Source organism: Mandrillus leucophaeus, unplaced genomic scaffold (genome assembly GCF_000951045.1).
Source record: "Mandrillus leucophaeus isolate KB7577 unplaced genomic scaffold, Mleu.le_1.0 Scaffold1262, whole genome shotgun sequence".
Classification (NCBI taxonomy): domain Eukaryota; kingdom Metazoa; phylum Chordata; class Mammalia; order Primates; family Cercopithecidae; genus Mandrillus; species Mandrillus leucophaeus.
Window position 1 is genome coordinate 331 of NW_012101010.1, and position 13,038 is coordinate 13,368.

General features: G+C 36.4%; 1 protein-coding gene across 1 annotated transcript in view; it reads right to left on the reverse strand.

Annotated features, from left to right (window-relative positions):
• Positions 1–227: 227 nt before the first annotated feature.
• LOC105533577 (protein furry homolog-like) overlaps positions 228–13,038 on the reverse strand; it is a gene marked incomplete at its 3' end in the record, with an annotated part of 196,171 nt that continues 183,360 nt past the window's right edge. The window contains exons 16-20 of the mRNA XM_011972049.1: positions 11,470–11,556; positions 8,227–8,398; positions 7,320–7,452; positions 4,191–4,298; positions 228–465 (exon numbers count right to left, since the gene is read on the reverse strand). Coding sequence (XP_011827439.1) covers positions 228–465; positions 4,191–4,298; positions 7,320–7,452; positions 8,227–8,398; positions 11,470–11,556 — 738 coding nt within the window. The remainder of the gene's footprint in view (positions 466–4,190; positions 4,299–7,319; positions 7,453–8,226; positions 8,399–11,469; positions 11,557–13,038) is intronic.

A 13,038-nucleotide genomic window follows, 5' to 3' on the forward strand; every position in this document is an offset into this window, starting at 1 on the left:
AAACTAATTGTTACCCAAAGAAGAAGATTAGAAAAGTTAGATGCATAAACACTATATATTTACTACATGAACTATGGGAATGTTCAGTTTAAGGGATTAGGAACACATTGAGAGTGAATAGAACTAGTAATACTGTTAGTGTTTGATAAAGTAAATCTGTATTAAAATCATTATTGGTCATTTAGCACTGACCACATACAAAGGGACAATAGAAAAGAATCTGGTACCTGAGTGTCCTGGTTTTTATTATGCATTTGGGCTGCTTGTTTCCACTGATTTATTAATTGTACCAACATCTTTACGGCATTATCAAGAAGCGTGGGATGGACATCAGTCACTTCACGAACAATAAAATAAACAAATCCTGAAAGAACATCCTCCCGCCAATCTGGAAAATCAAGCATTAGTGCCTGCAGAGTATTGAAAGCCAGAGCACGCAGTTCTTCATCCATATGAATTGTGAGCCTACCAAGAACAAAATTCCATTAGCAAACTTCAATACCTTTCAATTAGTTTTATCATCTAAAACTTAAAACTATGACATTAAAATACATGTCCTCTAGTTGTTTTGTAAGAAATATGAAGATAACAACCAATGTTCACTTTTTCATGCTATATTTAACTTTATGCTAGCTTATAATCTCATTTGTTTAAATTCACATATGAATCTATTCCTATTATTGGTGTTTTCACTATAATCTGAGTAAGTTTGATACAAATGACATTAGAATTCCATTTAAAATCCTTTAATCCTTAAAATACTGTATGGTTATCCTATAATCAATCAAAAATTGTATCTAATCATATGATATCTTAGCACTATCTTCACATTTATTTAATCTTTGCTATCACTGGTAAGGACACGATTTATCTCAAATCATTTTTTTTTTTTTGAGACGGAGTCTCGTTCTGCCACCCAGGCTGGAGTGCAGTGGCATGATCTCAGCTCACTGCAAGGGCTGTCTCCTGGGTTCACGTCATTTTCCTGCCTCAGCCTCCCAAGTAGCTGGGAATACAGGTGCCCGCCACCACACCCAGCTAATTTTTTGTATTTTTAGTAGAGATGGAGTTTCACTGTGTTAGCCAGGATGGTCTGGATCTCCTGACCTCATGATCTGTCCGCCTCAGCCTCCCAGAGTGCTGGGATTACAGGCATGTGCCACTGCTCAATCATTCTTTATATGCACTGAAGTTACAGTTAAATATAAGATGGCTGATTGTGAAGAAGAATATACAGCAAATGAAGATGGAATCAATGTAATAGAATAATTATTGAAGGTAAGAATGAGAGTAAATTTAGGAGTAATATCATAAATGGTACATGCCTAGAAAAAAAAATAAGGCTGGGCTCAGTGACTCACACCTATAATCCCAGTACTATGGGAGGTCGGGGCGGATGGATCACTTGAACCCGGAAGGCAGAGGTTGCCGTGAGCCATGATTGCACCACTGCACTCCAGCCTGGGCAACAGAGCAGGGCACTATCTCAAAAAAAAGGAAAAAAAAAAGGGTTAACTCAGCACATAAAGTCCTAAAGAGAGTTTAAACAAATTAGGAGACGCTATATACAATTTGCTTTTAAATACATCAAAATGGGGCTTTGAATATAATTTTAGTTACAGAAGTTTACCAGAACATAAAAGAGAATGATAAATAAGAAATTAAAAAAAAAAATGGCTACAGTAGTGGGAGCCACCATTATATAATAATATTATATGAATAAAGAGTTTCTGATTTGGATCTGAAGAGAATTATGTTAGTAATTGACTACAAAGACAGATGTATCAGAATTAGAAATAGTCTGAATGAATAAGGTAAGTACATAATATTAAACATACAATTACATGCTTGGGAAGCTGGAAAAATGGAGTTATCCAAGACAGAGGTGGAAAGTTGTGCAGTTTAGGAGAAAGGAGATATAAGTATTCACCCTGCTGAACTTAGTTCTAGTCATCACTAAGCCAACTTTCAACTGACAATGAGACTAACGAGATGTATTATAGCTAGACAGACTGAGGAGTAAGCAACAAAACAGCAGCAGTTCCATCAGCACTTGAGAAATAAACAGGGTCAAATTAAGCATCTCTAGCCCAGTATTCTGTCTCCAATAGTGACATCAGGAGATACAATATGGGAGAAGAGAGTGACAGTCCTCAATGATGCCGACTTTAAAGGTTATTTCAACATTCCTTAAATCCATGAATATGTAAATATCTATCTTAAACTCCTATCTGTGTGATACAGGGTATACATGTGTGACTTAACTGCTCATTGTACAGAGCAGAATAACAATAAAGCTTGGTTAATTAAAGGCAGGGGAATTAATTAACTTTCCTTAGGGACAGGATACAGGTCTGCAAATTTACAAAGCATCTTTGTTTCGTTTGCTTGCTTCCTTTATGGTAAAGTAAGTAAGATTTAGACAGCACTATTCCAAATGATATGAAGAAAGGAGAGAACAGAACAGACCCTGGGATCTTCCTTTCCACTGAGGTAAACTATTAGTAAACAAATATCATAGGAGAAAGAAGCAAAGTGAACAGCAAAGCAAATTGTCATTCACTGTTCAGCTGTCTGCTCTTTTACTAAGCTGTCCCATCCCTGGCCCTCATAGTTGCAGTTTCATTCTCGTGGAAAAGATGGGAGATCTACTCTTGTGGATCAACACCCACTAAGATGTAGATGAGTTATGTTGAAATAGGAGGAGTAAGAGCAGAACTGAACAGTAGTTGTTTACTGCTCTCTCAAGGAATAGTGCTATACATAATTAATGTTTCTTATTTCCAATGCTGGCATGAACTCTGTAACTCTGCAATCTAATTCACAAAAAAATTAGGAGACTGTGGGAAGGGAACAAATTTATATAATGCAAAGTAACCCATTTCTTTCACAATCATCACAGGAGACATAAAATCTCTGATCACAACAGGTAATAGTTGAGGATAAGGTAGTGCCAGGGTGTGTGAAAAGCTTCGGAAGTGGAGAAAGGATTGCTGGAACAGTCTATTAATTGCTTATTTATTATGAATTTAACTTACACCAAAGTGATAAATGCCCAACAACAAGTAAACACCTTTCAACATAGTCAAGTATCGCGGCTCTGCTATAGTCATTGTATTTGTTTTGTCCATCTAGGACAGGGGCTGGCAAACTGTGGCTCAAGGGCTAAATCCAGCCAGATGCTTATTGGAATTCAGTCATGCACACTCTATTGTCTATGGCTGCTTCTGTACTATAATGGCAGAGATGAGTATGTGTTTGCTTGTTTTACTGATACCCAATAGTTGTTCATGCTTTTGTGGTAGATGTGATAATTTAATGCATTCATATAATTTGTAAACATCAAATAAGTGTAACGAGGATATCTATCACCATAAATACTTGTCTTCTCTTTATGTTAGAAACCTTTACTCTTTTCTAGTTATTTTGAAATGTACAACAGATTATTGTAAACTACAGTCACTGTACTGATCTACTGAACACTAGGTCTTACTTCTATCAAACTGTATAATTGGACCCATTGCAAAGATCATAATGATCTGCAAAACCCTAAAATACTATCTGGTACTTTACAGAAAAATGTGCTGATCTCTTATGTAGGGAATCCCTAACTACATCAGCAAAGCAGGTTTTCAACAGGCTATCGCCTCAACTTAGAATCAGGAGCTAGTATTTAAGTTTGGTTGTCAGGTTATGTACTCATTTTACAGGGCTATGACATGCCTAATAGAAGAGAGAGAGAAACTTGAATGCCACAGTTCTGCCATGGGGGGAAAAAAAGCACAAATGAGACCTAATTACCACCAGAGATACTAAAGAAATGACTGTAAGAGTAAACACAATAATTAATTGCCTAACTGGGAATTACCATACACTGATAATGCCCATATGTTAAGGGATAATGTGTTACAGAAATCCCAGGAAAGAATACTAGATGGAAAAATAGGGAACTGAAAGATAGGATTTGTGGGGGGAATCTAGAAGAACTTGAGAAGTTAAAAATTAGTGAGGAAAATGTGTTTAATAACAACAAAAAAAGACAAAATAGAAATTTAGAAAGTAAATCAGATAAAGGATTAGAAATGTCTTTATCATCGCCTTTTTAGTGATAACAGTAACAAAGGTATATTAGAAATATAAAGGAGCAGAAGACATAAAACTTAACATAGCAAACAGTGATCCTCATTTACCTTGCTAACAATTCAATGAGGTCAGTTCTGCTCATACCGTCAGGAATCAACCTTGGAATCGCAGCAATACAAGTTCTAAACAAATCAATCTTGGGTTTTCTTTCCCCCCTGAAAAACACAATAGGATTTAATAAGAAACATAATACATATGCTAGACAATGAAATCAAACTTGGAAAAATAGCTACAGAAAGTGGGAGCCCTCCCCCAAAGGTTAATGTATTTAATATTAAAAAAATACATATAAATCCTGTAGATAATTATTAGTCTATATATGGACAAAAGAATACAGAAATAATTCAAAAGAAAGCCAGCAAACAAAAAGGTTTTCAGTAACTAGACAAGAAGCATTACAACCATTATTACATAACAAATAAACAGATTATTTATAATTAGTCTTAATATTTAAGATGATTATTTAATATTTAGCCTCCCATAAATATTAAAATAATAAATAATAACATTGATATCATTAAGTAACTAAATACTGGTTATTTTGGGGGGCCTACAAAATTAGCCACATCGTTTTTCACTTAATATCCTCCACCAACAAAGGTCTTAGAAACATTCATCTCATATATAGGTGTTTATATTGTTTGTCCTTGTCTTGCATGTGATATATACACATAAATACACATACTTAAAATTTCTATAAAATAAAATAAGCCAGGTTTTTGAAAATCCTGGTACCTCTAGAGGCTTAATACAATTTAATTTTACTATATTTTCTTCTAGTTATTCAATAGTTTTATTTATTTTAAATGTCTAATCTCTTAATATACTGGTTTTTATTTTGGTCTGTATTTGAAGGTGAGGCCTTTTAAATTCCTTTCATCTAAATTGTTCTTCAGTTGGCCTAATAAAATAATCCTTATGTAGAAAAGAATTTGGATATTCTCAGTGTTCCGGGTTTTATTTTATTTTATTTTATTTTTATTTTATTTTTTGAGATGGAGTTTTGCTCTTGTTGCCCAGACTGGAGTGCAACAATGGTGTGATCTCAGCTCACTGTAACCTCCGCCTCCCGGGTTCAGGCGATTCTCCTGCCTCAGCCTCCCGAGTAGCCGGGATTACAGGCACCTGCCACCACGCCCAGCTAATTTTTTGTATTTTTAGTAGAGATGGGGTTTCACCATGTTGGTCAGGCTGGTTTTGAACTCCTGACCTCAGGTGATACATCTGCCTCAGCCTCCCAAATTACTGGGATTACAGGCATGAGTCACCACACGCAGCCTTGGGTATTTGTTATAGTGGCAATGGACTCACTAATCCTTTCAGAGATTTCATATGGCCAGTCCTCTTTTTACATGGTTTCAAAATGCAAGAATTTCAGTTACCATACTTTAGGTAAATAATACCAGTCCCCAAAAAGGCAGTTGAAATTTAAGCTACCATATGTTAAGTAATGGCATAAATCAACTTTGCTTTGGCTCTTTGGTCCATAAAGTACACTGCACATCATAATCACTGTCATTTCCATCAAGGCTGTCGGTGATTGGTCAAGGTGCATCTGTTATTCAGTTCATACACAGACAGCAAAGTGTGCAATGGTGTTGCCTCCTGGTCTCCCAGGATAACTCACATGACATGTTACAAAAATAGATAATCAAAAGAGGGTATTGGCTAACAAAGAGGAAGTACCACAAAGAAAGAAAAAGTAACATCACTCTGTAGTGTGTTCTTATAATTTTATGTTGCTTTGGCACCCATTTTAAATGTTTGATTTTCTCATACCAGAAAAAGGGTGCAGTCACCCTTGAGACAGTTTCCAGTTCTACATCCCACTCCATCCCCCAGTTCTTTAATGTGGTTGATTCAGGTATCTGTCTTACACAACTTCTTCCTGGTAATCACCTCCCTATGGATACTTAGATGCAGCCTACTTGACTGGCCCCACTGACCTGCGTACCCTACATGGACTATGCAGATGTGCTCCAGTGACCACCTCTCAGGCACAGCATGACCTCCTGAACTCATGCCTGCTTGCTTTCAATCCACCAATTAGAATTACCCCTAGGTAACTGTTTGGATAACACGCTCAACCCAAAAAAGTCATCGGCCCATGGGCCTCTTTCTCTCTCTCTACATATGCTTCCTGACCTCCGTGAGCGTGGCCTCCACATGTGCAGTGTCCCCCACCCACGTGTAAGTAATAAAATCTTTATTGCTATCTTGTTTTTCTCCTAGTCACTGAGAGGGTGCTCTCTATCTCAAAGATCCTAAATTAAAGCACACTGAAACAGAAGAGAAAGTTAATGGAGTTACAGAAGAAATATGCTATATAGGTATCAGAGGAACTGGGTGAAAGCACACTTACTGACTAAATGAGGGAAGTGGTTGTGATGAAAAACAAGACTTCCCACAGGAAGTAACATTGGCAAAAAAATTCACATTAAAGAAACTCTCAGAGATATTAGCATATAGTAGTACATAATAATTGTATATTAAATAAATTTAGAGATTAAATATCAAATTTGGTATTCTAAGACCTATAATGCAAACATTAATATCCAAAAGAATCTCCTCCCTTACAGAGAATATGTAGATGTTTTCTAGCAAATAAAATAAGTTACTGCTATAACATACAGTTTCCTGAGGAGGAAGTCCGTAACAAGAAAAAAAGATGCTGAGATGACAAATAATGACAAGGCCCTAGGGGTGGGGTGGGATGAGGTACTGTTTCTAAAAAAAACTACTCATGCTATTCCTCTCTATATCACCCCTTAGTTCCTAGGAGTCAAAAATAATCAGAGTTCAGATTTTTAGGATTTTCTTTTTTTTTTAACTAGGGCTTTGGCAGTAAAAGCATTTATTTGACGTAATAAACCAATCACGCCCACATACATCCGGGGTACCTAGGATTCATATTTTGCTCACGGAGTAAGTGTAGGGCCTTGTCATTGACAACACACCAGACTGGGATCCAGAGTGAGTTTTGCTATCCATACCAGTTTGACAGCACTTTAAAGAATAAAACTGAGTGCATGGAAGGAATCACTGTATTGAAAACTGCAGCAGATGGAAACATGGAAGAACTCCAAAGACAAAGTAAGGAGACAGGTAACCAAGAACCACCCGTACTGTCTTAGAAAAACTGAAATAGCAATGAAGGCAAATAATTTACTACATACGTAATCATGTCTTCAGGCTCCTTATTAGACATCTGCACACTGGTCATACACATTGGTCTCCCAACTTCTTTGTCCAAATGTCTGAGGATGCTATCTAATGCTTTTCTTACTTGAGGATAGTAAACTGACATTCCTAGGGGAAAAAACTTCACAGTTATAAAATATCTGAAATTAGATAAAGAATACTTACTTTCTATAGTAAAAGCCTAATAATCTTTAAGTGATATTAGCTTACTGTTGCCACAAAACGGGTTTCAACTGTGACATATCTCCCTGATGATCAGCTTCAGCATATTTGACTAATTGGAGAAATTATGTGAAAATTATGCAGGGGACTAAAATTAAGTTGAAGAAAGGACAGAATGCAGTAAATAGGATCCTGTGATAAAATAAAGATTTAACTGGAAAACTCTTAACATGAAGACTCATGACTATTATCAAAAAAACGTATTCACTGTGGGCTGAATGTAGTGACTCACATCTCTAATCCCAGCACTTTGGGAGGTTGAGGCAAGTGAAATCACTTGGGGTCAGAAGTTCAAGACCAGCCTGGCCAATGTGGCAAAACCTCATCTCTACTAAAAATACAAAAATTAGCCAGGCGTGGCGGTGCACGCCTGTGGTCCCAGCTATTCGGAAGGCTGAGGCATGAGACTCACTTGTACTTGGGAGGTGGAGCTTACAGTGAGCCAAGATTGTGCCAATGCCCTCCGGCCAGGGCAACACAGTGAGACTCTATCTCAAAAAAGTAAATAAACAAATAAAAGAAGTATTCATTTTGTACAGCTGTATATACTGGAAAAACTGTATTAGGCAAATTTATATACATTTTAGATTTGATCAGACTTTTATAAAAGAATATGAAACTGTATTACAAAGCAACTTATTTAACTTCAGTTAAACTAACCTATGACTTTTGCTTCTTCATCTGTCAAGGTTTTATTGAGAAAAATTTTCTTTACACGAAGAGTATTTCCTGAGGGAAGAATAACTCCTGTTGTTGGCATGGGTGGTTCGCCATCTTTCTGCTGCAAACTGTCTGCTATTACAAGGAAGACTCTGAGGCCTATGTTCATTCTCTTCAAAGGAAAAAAAATTCAAAAGGAAGAGATGAGTGTCATAAATTACCCTTTTTGCATGTTAGAAATATTTCATCAGTAACATCAGAGTGCAGGGGGCTGGAAGGAAGGAAGATAGAAGGAACACTAACCTTTCTGTCCAACATTTTTAACCAGCCCAAGCATTAGAGTTTGCTTTAATATCAAATCCCCAAATGCCACACTTCTGAGGCTGACCGGCTTCCTTACTGTCTCTAAGGCTTATAGCAATCCTCTTCCTCAACTCTCCTATCCTCTTATGGTCCCGTCCCCTCCCCTTTCTAGGCAAATGAATTGTCTTCTACTTCACAGAAAAAAAAAAAATCATCAACTTTCCTCAATCTCTCTTTACAAATCACACTAATTTACTTATACCTGCACCTCTTCTCCCTCCCTTTTGCTCTTGGTATAGTGAGGGAGTGACAGTCTTCCTAGTTGTTGGAATCCCATCTGTTCTTGCATGTTTGGAAACATTATAGCACCAATTACATCTTTTCTTTCTTGCATCTTCAACATTTTCCTTTCAACTGAGTATATCCCATTTCTCTTAAGTATACTTGCTATCTTAATGGAAGAAACTTTCCCCAAATACTTCCCTGAAGCCATTCTCACTCATCAGTGACCATATTGCTCAAAACAGCGGGCCTATTTATAGCATGCTAGTTGATTTTCCAGCAACATGGACAAGGTCAAGTACCCGTTCTCTCCTGAAACACTCCCTTCCTTTGGTATCTATGTTCCACTGCTGGCTGTGTCATCTTTATCTGCATTTCAGGTTTGGCCTCCTTTACCTGGGTATTAAATGTTAGACTGCTTCAAGGCAAGGTTCTCCTAGGCTGCCTTCTCCTATCATTATTTGTTACCTCCCAAAGCAACTGCATATACTTACATGACTTCAATTACCACCCATACCAGATCACCCACAAATTCTAAGCCTGGCCTCTCTCTGAACTCAGACCCTCAGACCCATCTGACATCTCTTACTTGCATGCCTCTACCTGGATGCCTCAGATTAGACATGTTCAAACCAAATGCATGACTTTGCCCTAGATTTGATTCCTTCTCAATGTTTCTTTTCTCAGTGAATGCTCCTCTATCTGCACCACTATGATCTAAGCCCGAGCTGTCATTATCTTTGATCTACACCAGTGGTCTCTCAAGTGGGGTACACATATCCCAGTGGGTGTGCAAGGTAGCTCAATGGAATATGGGAAGAAAATAAAGCTCTTATTTATATATATTTTTTATCTAAGTAAGATTAAAATTTTAAGCTTCACTCATCTTTATATACGACATAGTACTGGTGCCCTCCCCTGGTCTAAGTATCACAAAGTCAGTCACATGTCACATAGTCAAAGATGACACCTTGAAAGAAGCAGGAAAACTCCACAATGTAGTCGAGTTGACAGAGGTAGCTTCACTTACACATTCTTTCAGTGTCTTGCAATTTGCATGTATTTGATTAAATGGGCTAATGGATAATTTTATCTATGTTTAACTAAACTAGCTCTTACAAAAGTTCTTGAAAAGAAAATACGGATTTAAGATAATCCTAACAAAGTAAACCTAATAAATAACAATCACCACGCCCACAAAAAAAAAAAAACCCAGAACTGATTTTTTTTTTACTCCTAGTATAAGAACTTCAGTAAGAAAAAAACTTACTTCCAGAAATAAATTTATTCAATGGAGTGAATATTTTCTTAAAATGGATGTTCAAGAAAATATCTTTTGTTTCATAATTTTTGTTGCTGGAAACCATTTTTGTTGGTAGAAACCAAAAAAATATATAAATAAAAGCTTTATTTTCTTCCCGAATTCCAGTGAACTACCTTCTATACCCACTGGGATACATGTACCCCCAACATGTTAAGTATGTCAGCTATACAAACAATTGTGTTTGCTCACTTTCAAAATCTGGAAATAGTTATTAAACTATCTTAAAAATATTACAAATGAAAAGCTGCATTATCTTTCCAACTCATTGTTAACTACATAAACACATATCTTAGGATTTGACTATACATACCTAGGATCAAGATCATAATTTAAAATAAATAAGAAAAAAGAAAACAGATAACACCTATTTTGCCTTTTTATATTCTCAAATGTAATTAGATTCCAATAAAGAATTTATGAAATATTTTGAAAAACCCTGAAAATCTAACGTCTAAAGAATGAATTAGAGTTTACTATGAATAATGAGACCATGGAAGCAGGATATTAACAATCACTTTTTTAATGTTGACTTTTTTTTGGCGGGGGGGGGAACGAATTTTTGTTTTTTCTATAACACCTAGAACACTGCCTGGCACATTTCAGGTGCTCAATAAATGTTGAATGAATGAGATTTATTGAAGAACACCTTAAATACAAATAATGTGAAGCAAAACAAACAAACAAACAAAAAAAACCTAAGCACGTTATAACTTCCAGGAGCCAGCTGAGCTGACTAACCTGATAAAATTTTCCTTTCTTTATTTATTTTTATTTTTATTTTTATGTTTTGAGACAGAGTTTTGCTCTTGTTGCCCAGGCTGGAGTGCAATGGCACAATCTTGGCTCACTGCAACCTCCACCTCCCAGCTTCAAGCGATTCTCCTGCCTCAGCCTCCCTAGTAGCTGGGATTACAGGCATGTACCACCATGCCCGGCTAATTTTGTATTTTAGTAGAGACGGGGTTTCTCCCTGTTGATCAGGCTGGTCTCGAACTCCCGACCTCAGGTGATCCGCCTGTCTCGGCCTCCCAAAGTGCTGGGATTACAGGCATGAGCCACCACGCCCGGCCTCTTTATTATTTTCTACCACACTTAAACACTATTATTTGCACTCCAGCCTGGGCGACAAGAGCAAAACTCTGTCTCAAAAAAAAAAAACCTATCATTAAATCATTTGGCCAGCTATTAGAAAGGTTAAGTAACTTGTCCTGAATCACAGCTACTATTAGAAGTAGAGTTGGGATTTGAATCTAAGAGTTCTGATTCCAGAAATCATGCTCTTAAAAAAAAAAAAGTATAGGATTTTACATTATTACATTATAATTTTTTTTTACCTCTGGATTAATAGTGAAAGTTTTAGTAGATTTTCCAACACTGAGAAGATCAAATATTATTTCTTTCATTGCAAAATCCAAGCGTTCCTTAAAAAAAAAAAAAAAAAAAATCCTTATAACTTTCCACTATGTGTTAGGCATCACGCTAAGAATTATAAATATAACATACAATGACAACAACACAGGTTTGTGCCCTAAAAAGGTTCATAGTTGAACAGAAGAAAAATACATATGAATTAAGGTCAAAATACATGATTATATTATTTAATTACCAAATAATTTGTTTAATACCCAAACCAACAGAATAAAAGTTTTAAACATTCATTTACCAAAATCATATTAAATTCAGAGTGAAAGAATTCCTAGGATGACAATGAAAGGAAGTCCCAAGACAACAGCCAGGCAGCAGGCCTAGAGAGCAGTGAGTTCATATTGGGTCAGGAAGAATGGGGCTCTAGGAAGGAAATCTCCCAGGGGGTAAAAAAGTTAACTAACAAGATTAACCGATGTTTGAAAGGAGTTTTATAATTCTGGTGGAGTGCTGGAGGAAGGTAACTAATTCAAGGGAGTGGGTACAATTCTGGAAAAAAAGAACAGATGCAATCTAATGTCGCAAGTTTTCTGAACACTTGATCTAAAGCACAATTTGCTTTTATCAATCTTACTGATACTGTTATACTTATCCGATTATCATTACTTTTGTACTCTAGTAAATAACAATGTACTAATTCTGTTTAAATATTCTTTATTTCTTCACTGTCAAAAATAATTGTATTATGGATCATCTAGATTGCTACAGTTTCAGTTGAAAGAGAATAAAATTAATATTCTGGAATCATAGCACTTTCCCATGTTGAGGAGGTAACCTTACCTATGTTTCTCCAAGGTGGATGTCCCAAAAGGAAATGTAACCAAAACCTTGTATTGGCTCATTAACACTCATTTAATCCCCCTCTAATAATCCTTCCTTTACTGCAAAGGCTAGAAAGCTAAACTTGTACTTCTCAGGATCCCATATAAAAAAAAACTTGAGGATATAATTCAAACCCTGCCAAGTGATATAATCATGTGAGTCTCTTTGGGAACTGGGATATGTAAAGAGGAGGAGGAAGACAGGGAGAAATGAATCTATTTTACTGGTGAGGACCTTAGCAGACGCTGCATGATTCTGAAGCATACCCACATGTGGTGACTTCCTTGTCTGGTGGCTGTTTCATTTTGGCCAAGGTGGCAGCTTCCTCTTTGTCGTTCAGACTAGAGTTCGTTTCTTCAGCCCTACTATAAATTCTCTGAGCTATCTATATTCCTTTCAAGATCCCTTTGGGTTTAACTAGCTACAGTGGATTCTATTATCAGTACCTAAGAACGGAGATTAATGTAGACTATGAAAATAGTTTTCTAAGAAATCCTTCAAGATACTCAGGAGGTAATTAGTAAATGCACTAAGATTAGGATTATGAGATATGTTGTTTATCCCTCTTCAATTAAAAGTGCTTCCACCTTGCAAGGCTAGTTCAACATTCACAAATCAATAAATGTAATCCAGCATATAAACAGAACCAAAGACAA